This window comes from Cheilinus undulatus, linkage group 21 (genome assembly GCF_018320785.1).
Source record: "Cheilinus undulatus linkage group 21, ASM1832078v1, whole genome shotgun sequence".
Taxonomy (NCBI): domain Eukaryota; kingdom Metazoa; phylum Chordata; class Actinopteri; order Labriformes; family Labridae; genus Cheilinus; species Cheilinus undulatus.
This window is the reverse complement of record NC_054885.1, coordinates 38850698-38860569: the sequence shown is the minus strand read 5'-3', so window position 1 is coordinate 38860569 and position 9872 is coordinate 38850698. Positions and strand designations below refer to the sequence as shown.

At 38.4% G+C, this 9872-nt stretch overlaps 1 protein-coding gene across 1 annotated transcript; it reads right to left on the bottom strand.

Annotated features, from left to right (window-relative positions):
* jpt2 (Jupiter microtubule associated homolog 2) lies at positions 1-7790 on the bottom strand. The gene is made up of 5 exons (XM_041817220.1): positions 7634-7790; positions 5191-5342; positions 3508-3659; positions 1946-1982; positions 1-1656 (listed from the first exon to the last, which is right to left on the bottom strand). Exons 1-5 carry the CDS (start codon positions 7687-7689, stop codon positions 1406-1408), a joined length of 648 nt encoding a protein of 215 aa, XP_041673154.1. The 5' UTR covers positions 7690-7790; the 3' UTR covers positions 1-1405.
* Positions 7791-9872: the final 2082 nt, after the last annotated feature.

Below are 9872 nucleotides of genomic sequence, written 5' to 3'. Positions count from 1 at the left end.
TGCAAAACAACAGTTTTATTGCAATACACAGGACTTCATTCTTCTGCTGCACTCATTGCCTGCCAGGCACATCAACACGAGGGGGACAGGCTGGCATCAGAATACCATGAATGTGCGTCATGAAGTGGATGAGAAGTTGATTATCAATGAGCCCACCTGGACTCAGGCAGGCCACGCGCTTGTCCAGAGTTCACTTGTCTTCAGCCGTTTTAATTTAAAACATAAACAGAGGCCTACCCCAAGCAAAACAATACAAAGAGGCATGTTCTCAGTCAAAGCAAGCAATGAGGGCGAAGCAGAAAAGTACCTGCACAATACAATGCATTAAATCAAATGGAATCTTTGATAAGAAAGGAGAAATATTTGGGAGTAAACAACCGCATTCGTCTTAGTCTCAAAGTCAATTTTTGGTTTCTTTATCTTTGAAGAGTTTGTGTTTGACCAGCAGGTCGGTGATGTTGGACTCAAATGAAGGAGTTTTTAATAAGAAGGCAACAGAAGATGAACAATGCTGAGCTGACATAAGGCTTTCGTTAGTTAAACATTATTTTAAAGTGGCTAATGAAGATCTGGCAATGCAAAAAATGTGGCACAAGAGGAACTCCCTGAAACATTTTAATCTGTGAGAATATCTATTCACCTCCTGACTGAACCCCTACATGATGAGGTTTCACACAAGCGTCCTGATTTTTGAGCATGTCTACCAGTTCATTCAAATGATTGAAATCAAGGACTGTTTAAAGATTAATATTGCAAAAACACTCCATCTTAACCATTCCTGAAACATGTTTGCATAATGAGAAACCATTGTGCCTTTGAACAAACTACAAGTACACTTGCTGAAACACAGAGACAGTGAAAAAGAGATTGAATCATGTCACAGGTAAAGTGATTATTGGACAGCTAAGGTGTTGATTGACCTATTAGTGATTGTATGACTGCAGGTTTCGATCAGTATGTTTACATGCAAAGTTAAGATTAGTTAGTGTAATTGGTGTAAAAGTATCAGGGGATGATTGATTACTGACAAAGTACGTCTAAGTCTGTTATGACATCCCCCCTTCCTCTTTCAGCTTTTAACAATAGACCTCTGGTTGATCTTGCATACAAGTTAGCAAGCAGCTAACAGGCTGTATGATGTGTTGAAATATTTTTAAAAGTCCAGTTTTAGTCAGATGAACACCATATTTTGACTTTTTCTAACTGCACATAAACATACTGAAATAAGAATCTGAAAGATTGGACAAAAGAGTTGAACAGAGCTGAAAGTGCAAGAAGTTTCTGATGTAGAGTAGAGTTGAAGTAACTGTGGGTAGAGGGGAGGGTGCTGGAATGAGAGAGGACAATAAGGAGAGCAGAGGGGAGTGTGTGGACACAAACGGGGGGGAGCGGCGTGGTCAGCTCATCAGTAGAACATCACACTGGACTTTCCTCCGGGGGGATTCAGGACCCTGTTGTGCGAGCGAGGTTTGGGTCCCAGATGAGGCTCATGGTTCTTCAGCTGACCGGCCTCTGCGCTCTGAGGAGGAGGCGAGACAGAGGAGGAGGGCTCAGGCTGAGGAGGCGCTGCAGCCTCAGCAGCGGGCTCTTCCTGGGCTGGCACAGGGGGGGCTGCTTCCTCCTTCACTTCAGACTGGCTGTCTTTGGCTACAGGTGCTGGAGAGGAAGAAGGAAAGGTGCTTCAGAAATGTCAGAAGAGAAGAGGGGTTATCATGATGCTTGAATGTTAATACAATGCTGGTAAAAATCAAAAACTGGGGATAAAAAGATCAAGGAGGTCAACTGAAATTAGTCGAACCACTTAATATAAAGAAGTATTCTATCTCTCAGTCAGTCCCTTTAACAGAGTGTCTTTCACTGCTGCAGGAACTCTGGAGATGCTCTATGACACATAAATCACCCAAAAAAACTTCTTACGGTCATTTTCCTGATGTAAAAAGCTCACCTGGTGACTCAGGTTCAATTCCCACACTTAGATTGTCCTGTAAAAAAAAATCATAAAAAAGAAAAGCAATTTCTTAGTGTGCAAGGAATAGAATAAATAATAAAAGTTAAAACTGAATAAAGTCATGCTGTATATCTAGATCAGTGCATCCTGTGATGTGGCTGAACATTTTCTGAGTAGGATCACTAAATCTTATCACATGTGCTCTATGCAAAGGATCAAACAAGTTACAGCAGGCGAGTGAGCGTCACCCACAGTCTTAGTGGCTTGACTACAATTTCAGCTATCAAATCTTCCATCAGGGCACAGGCTGTACTGTTTGGCATGCAACAAGTCAAGAGTATTTATGTTTTGGTCTTTGAACATATAGAGAAAATTCCCTTCATGGGGTGTCGAGGGTTTCAGGTCAAGTGACAAGTCTTTGTAGAACATTTTGAGATGAGACCTGTTATCTTTTCAGCTTCTGTGCAGGAGAAATAAACATGTTGACTATGTTAACTTTCCCTTAGTCAGCAAGGAAAGTCTCTAAAACTGGAGCCAAGAACAGCGAAGTTCTACATCGAAATGCTTATCCAAAATCTCCTTAAAATTCCTTTTGGCCCGGCAGAACAAACACCCCAACATTCAGTGTTTCTGAGCTGCTAATGAACAGCTGTATGAGGTAAAACATCAAAATTAACCTGAAAAAGTTTCTAGAAAACAAGCAAACCAACTTATTCATAATAGAGTGAAAGGTGTATTTTGTGTCTCTGCTGAGATTGTTGAAAACCGACTCAGCAGTCTTAGCCAATACGTTCTGGTTGCAGAAACACTATTGATTTATGCTGAGGACAGAATGATACAAGAAGGTGTGTCACAAAGCTGCTGCGCATTTGAATTCTAACAGGATGCAACGTGGTCAATACATGATTTTAGACCCTTTTTTACAAAGCAGGGAGTAAACAGTGAATAAATACCTGAGTTGGGGTTGAATAAATGTTAAAGAGCTCAGTAGATGCTGTGTTATGTAGAGTCGGAGGGTAAAAGTGGTCATTCAGATAGTAGGCAACATAAAAGTTAACGGCACGTTCACAACAGCACAAGCATGTTTGACTAATATGAGTGCGCCATACTATGCTCAAGCACAGAACACTTCCTTGCCTCTGGCATGGTTGGCAGAGGTGCAATTCAGCACAGTATGATGAGGAAGTAAAAGCACAGGTACACAACATGGACATGATGCATAATTTACACTCGTCTCCTGCTGCCTCCACATAAATCTTACATGTACAGCAAAATTACCTCACAGCATTCTGTACAAATGGGGGGGTTTCACCCTAGAAATGCTGCACAGGGATTTTATTTTGAAAAGTTCAATCCAGAATGTTATAGTGCAGTGCTCATCTTGACTGCAACATATCCTACCAATGTGGAAACAGAAAGCTCCAGCAACAGTTGAAGTTTACAGAACAATGTTACCCAGACCAGCGTGTTTCAGTGTAGGCCAGAGGAGGACAGGGGAGGGGGGACAACTGTGCTCCAGCATGGTATTGGGTAACTGTAAGTGTATGTGCACAGTCTACCTTTGGCTTGTTTGGATGGCTTCGGCTTGGGCTCACAACAGGTGCGCTTTCTGCATCCCCGAATATGTTGCTAGTTGGTCCACCTGGAGGTATGGGTCTCTGTGGCTGAGCTGGAGGTTCAGGTTCCCCAAATATTCCACTTGTCTTCCCGCCTGAAAGGTGATTATCAAAATGTGAGCTATATTTTGGACATAGAAATGATTCTTTCACTTTGTTTTAACTTAACTATTATTTATTTTTCCACCAAACAACAATATAACAGGTATTTCTTTTTTTGCCCAGCCATGTAAGCATATGTACCCATTACATTCAGCCGATAAGCCAAAGGACATCTTAAAACAAAAAGGAGAGGGGAAAAATCCACTCCAGGGTATATGCATATAGACATACACACATTTATACACCCATGCACACAGGAATCAACTGATTATGCTCTTGGCTTATTAACGGGCCTGATATCTGGCATTCTGCAGGTTATCTGTGGTGCCGTTTTATTTTACAGATCACCAATAAATGCAACTCATCAAAAACTGTGCTACTGTGGCTCTTCTGTGCTTTACCCACTGGCTCTGTTTCTCCACAATTATTCTGAAATGCTATTTTACTTTAGTTTCATTATTTTGTCGTACAACTTGAGGAACAAATGGTGAACATTACTGGTTGATAAACATCAGCTGTAAAATGTGTGACCCTTCTAGAGATAAAAAGTCACCTTCAGTGTTGTTATTCATCTTTAATAGTTAGTAATAAATTAGCCCATTTTTTGTCCTATCACATGATCAATCTAAGAGTAAAACTAGAATATGGAAATTTTCACTGTGCCTTAATGTCTTGCCAATTTTGATGACTTTTCAGGCCTATTGAGGCCCCCAAATGAGGCTGTGAAGGGCCTGAAAAATAATAATTCCTTCAGTTCCAACAGAGTCCTTGCTTGGGCCCTAATTACTAAAACTTATTCAATTTTAATGTAATTTTACATCAATTCCAAGCCCTAAATATTAATACTGGTGTGTGCACCTAACGCACGTGGCTTTAAAAAAAAGTTTAAAAAAAAAAAGGTAATAAAGAGAGGGAAAAAATATTTCTACTGAAAGGCATCATGTCAAAATCCAGAAAATCCAGGTGCACTATAAACCCTGAGGCAAAATAGCACATGGTACATACAGTGAACATGTGCACAAGAGAGGCAACAACCCTTACTGTAACAGCAAAGCCATAACAGGTTTAAGGAAAAATGTCTTTTGGAGTCACAACAGGTGTGTGAATTATTTGACAGATATCCTAGACTTTGTGTATTGATCAAGGTTGAACCCCTGTTTGGTTTAGTGGTGAGCAAATTATTCACTCACATACTGTGCAGATAAAGCACTGGGAAAAGCTCTACCTGTACAGAAATATAAGGATCATTACGGGGATGCACGTCACAGACCAAATTCCACTGATAAGGTAATCAAAATGGCCCTAAGTCCCTGTAAGGAGACTGGAGAGTTTATTCAACAGCAGACAAGACTTAAAATGTACTTTATCACATACTTCACAAAATCTAGAGATGGCCCAGAGAACAGTGAATGGTTTACACTGGAGTTATCACATTATAGTAACAGATTTCACACCCCAGATTTTGAGAGATGTTTTGACTGCACTGCCTCTTGACATCAGCTAGCCCCACCATGCTGGACTGACCTGGAGGGTTGGAGCGTTTGGGTCCACTCTGGGGCTGCTCTGGCGGGGCGAAAACACTAGAAGCCATCTTATTGGGTCTTCTTGATGCTCCTGCATCCTCTTCATAGCCTCCAAACAAGTTACTGGAGCCCCCTCCAGGAGGTCGCAAGACTCTGGAAAATATTAGAGATCATGTTACTACTTATAAGATCATGATTAGATCAGGTACCTTGAGCAAGCGTAATTTCACAAAGCTCAAATAAATTTAATCCTGCCATTTTAACAGTGAACATAAAAAATAAACATCTTGAACCTTTTTGTCATTTACTTCATCAGCAAAATGGTAAAAAAAAAGTGGTCATTCTGGCTTGTAAGTGTGATGATCTGCTGCTTTAGTTTGTCAGCAAATGAAGAAAAAATTTCACTTTGAGCTCTTGAGAAATTTTCAAAAGTATTTCACCAACAGTTTAAAGAGCAAACTACTAATCCTGAAAGTAACAAGTAAATCAATCCATTACTATAAATAGTTAACGGCAGCTATAGCTCACTGAGCTAATTAACCAAAGCTTATACAAAAAGGATCTAAACCCATTAACAGGTTAAAGTTAAATAATGTCTTTAAGTTATTACAGTTAAAGTTAACAAATAACTGGTGGAAACCTATAATTAATTGGATGCTAATTCAAAAAGGGGGGTAGATTAGTAATAGTCAAATGATGTCAGTACAAAAACATTATTTGTAGTTAGAGACAAGAAATGATGCGTTATTATCTTTTTTTTCAATCACTGAAAAATTGTAGGCAATAATTGCATCTTCTAAAGAACAGGATGTTAGTAAGGGTCACCTGTGAATCTGAGAAGATTGCAGTTTTTCTCTTCCTTTGTCCCGCAAAAGAACTTAGTTTGAAAAACGACCATTATTTCCTCTCTAAAGCTTCAGTACTTTTAATCATCATTAAAACAGCCAAGATGGGACAATTCTAAAACAGACCATAAAAAAGTTAAAATTGTGACAACCTTTAGCAGCAACAGAAGGTTCAAGAATTTCCATTTGACTTTGTTAAAGAAACATACTGTTTTAACTGCTACGACACTAAAAACATAAGTAAAAACACAGAGTCAAATAAATATAAATATGTTAAAGTGGGATGCATGATATTATCAGCATGTTATCAATATTAGCAGATAAAAACATTTGTGCCTATATTTCCAACAAATATCTTACATCATAAAAATCAGCAGAAAGTATTGGTCAATCAAAAAAAAAAGTTAACGGACTTTCAGCTTGGATCAACAGACCTATGTCAGTTAAAGTATTTATTATGTATTCATCATCATTCCTTACACTTAAAAGTGCATTTTAAGGACTGTAATTTTCAGTCTGAACTGTATTTAAATATCAGAATTAACTCAAATTAATGTGTTAAATTGGTATATTTGATACTGGTAAAAAAGCCAATATCATGCATCCCTACTGCAGTGCATTTGATGGTTTTCAGGAATACAAAATTTTAATCTTTGTTCTGAGACAAAAACTTAACAGTCAAAGAAACCCATTATTAGTTATTCTTTTCTTTTTAACATCCAAAATTGTTAGTGAAGGCCTGCAAAAAGTCTAAAAAAAACACTTCAGATTGTGTGCAATAGCAAATTCTGAAGATTAAGGTAAAGTAAAGCAATTTGGATACATGGAACATCTATTTTTATTCTCAATATAGTACAACATATCGTATAAATATATTGATATCGTATCGATATTGCTCGTTTTCCCTCATAAGAGTCGTATGCAAGTGTAAATTTCGAATATCCTGACAACCCTTACGCTGACACACAAAAATATAAGTAAAGCAATGAGTCACCTGGCTTTAAATACAGTATGTTACAGCACAGCTAAATAACATGTTATGTGATTATACACCCGGTATGGCGCCATACGTCTGAAACTCCATAGTAGCTCTCAAAGCTTTACTTCATCTCGCTATTAAAAGCCTTCACACACGTCAACCCCTACTTTATATCAGATATGAGCCAAGAACTGACCCTTCTGAGTCATTAACGGGTGATTTGGCCTCTCTAAACTCGAACAATGTGGCTCATGTCGGTTAGCACAAAGAGGAGCTGTCTGAAGAGGCTTTCACACTTCCGCAGGCAACAGACAACGCCTGTTCGGTTAGCTTCACGGCTAATTTTGGACTCTTAAGTTTGCTTATACAACTCAAACTGAGCCGCGGTACGTCAACTTTAGCAACCAGGCGTTAAGATCAAACTGTAACCGTAAAATAGCAAAGTGTTAGCGACGTAGTCGGAGACGCCATTAAATTTAGCGACTATGCTGCTGTCACATAACGTTAACCTAAATTTTAAAAGCTGACCAACTTGACAACAGGACTCGAAAGAAGACATCGTAGGCCACTAATTTCACCTTTAAATTAGCTACACTCTAGGAAATACTTATATTCTCCACCTCGAGCTTGGTTTGGAGCCAGTATCCAGCCCTTGAAACATATTCGTCGAAGTCATAGTGGTTTTGTTTTGAGCCTTCAAGTTTCCGAGCACAACTTCGTCAGATTGCCAACTGGACGTCCAGCAACTTCCCCTTTCTGCGCGTGCCCAGCCGAACTCCGAAGTGAAGAATTTCAGCCCATCCCACAGTGACACGGAGGAATTTCATTGGTCCGCTGCCAGCTTCGAGTGTTGGGAGCGCTCGTTTTATAACACATTACACCCTTGAGAAAGCAACGTGGGCAGAGCACAAAATAGCATCTACATTTGAATATAAATCGTGTTGAATAACTAAATCGTGTCTTAATTTGTTCGTTTTCTATCAAGAACATTGAAGTCAAAGTTTTTTCCCCTTATCTTTCCCTCAACAGTGCAAACATTCAGACTGAGCAACATTTCACACAAAGAACAGAAAGCACAGGGAAGACAAAAAGTCATAGGTTTAATGCTTGTTTAGTTTAAATATCTTTTTATGTTTTTTGAAGTTCACTCACTTATTCTTGAATACAAAAAATATGGTCTAAATTTCATAACACTACATTTGTGAATATTTTTGGGCAGAATAAATACAGTTTTATACATGCTTTCTCATTTTTTATTATCATCCATTAAATCACCAAATTTAATTAAATAATTTATTAGCTTTGGTGAGTTACAGTCTCTTTAAGAGATCCAGTTTAAGAGATACCAAGACAGATCTTAATTTAATTCAATTTAATTCAATTCAATTGGCCTTAATAGCCCGGAACACATCAGTTTCATTGCCAAAGTAATGCGTAAATTTACAAAAATAATAATAAAAGTAGAGAAAAGTATAATATAATAAAATATAATTCATATCAAAAACTCGGTTTAACTTTCTGGTTAAAAAAATGTAAAAATTTAAAATTTTTAATATGAAGAAAGTCAATTTCATGGTGGTGGTGTAGTGTTTGAGGTTATTCTTTGGTCACATCAGCCCACTTTGTGTGTTGCAACAATTGCTCAAATATGGAAGATATGAAATTGAAGCTTCTGTTCATTGTTTATGCAGGTGAATTTTTTTTGTTAGCTGGTGAAAAGTGGATAGGACCTGGCATCTCTTATGTCCTTGTATAAAGGACAGGTAGTTAGAAAGTGTAGCTATATTTCCTGTTGGCTGTAGTGGGTGCACAGTCTTTCCTCTTTTGGGACTCAGCTTTGTCTGTGGCATCTTCTCTAGATGGCGAGGTTGTGCTCATTTAGGCTGTACATGGTCAAACATTTCAGTCACAGTGCTTACATATTCTGCCACTGCATATTCCCTTCTAAGGGACAAATGGCAGTCCAGTTTGCTTTGTTTTTTGGTTGATTCTTGCCAGTTTCTTTTTGTTGTTGAATAATTTGGTTTAAGCAGGTTGGTTTTGTGTGTGAGGACTCTGCAGTTGAATAGAGTCTGCACCAGCAGTCTGATGTTAACCCCTATATAACAATTTTTTTTGTGTGTTCAGTTTCAGCTGTATTTAGAAAGAATCTATACTGTTGGAGCTATACACGCTATTCACAATCAAAAACCGACGTTCTAAAGTTTCAATGTGAGAATTACAAAATGTACTCATTTTCAACATGAATCTTTGTCTAAGAAATAAATTACAGGGATAAATATCATTTATCCTCTCAAGATTAGTTTCTTTAGCTCCATGTGAAACTTGGAATGGGAGAGGTATCCACTTCAATTTCTTCTAATTCGATCTTCAGAGAAGCTTTGAAGTCAAGGTTTTGGTGAGTGCTGTTAAGGTTACATGTAAATATCCACCTTTTACCAATTTAACCAAGTCACTGTCGGCATACGCTTGAATCTAATCCGAGTGCATCGCTTCAGTTCCACCTATTGATTCGACAATCAACATGTCAATCTTTTTCTGGGCGGGACTCTTTGTAAAAACGTACAATAACTAGAATGAACCTATGGTAATTCTTTAAAATAAATCCTTATTATAACCTTAACATCTTGTCGAAAAATAAATCAACCTTCGTACCATGAAAATACAAACCAGGAAACTTAGATAGCATGGCAGGAAGAGAGAGTCAATTGGTCTTTCCCATTCGTCCTCTAACATGTGATTGGCGGTGCCTCCTGTCAGTCAAATTTTAACCGTCGTCCTCGTGGACTTGTGACCAATCACGGGATTTGTTTTCGAGTAGTAGTGGGCGTGTGTTCGCGCGTGTAAAATCGAACCGCA

What these genes read in the sequence shown, in the direction of transcription:
- jpt2 (XM_041817220.1), bottom strand. Translation starts at nt 7,689, where the DNA reads ATGACTTCGACGAATATGTTTCAAGGGCTGGATACTGGCTCCAAACCA. An exon ending in GGCTCCAAACCAAGCTCGAG is followed by an intron (nt 5,343 to 7,633) that starts GTGGAGAATATA and finishes AATATTTTCCAG; the next exon opens with AGTCTTGCGACCTCCTGGAG. An exon ending in CAAACGCTCCAACCCTCCAG is followed by an intron (nt 3,660 to 5,190) that starts GTCAGTCCAGCA and finishes ATCACCTTTCAG; the next exon opens with GCGGGAAGACAAGTGGAATA.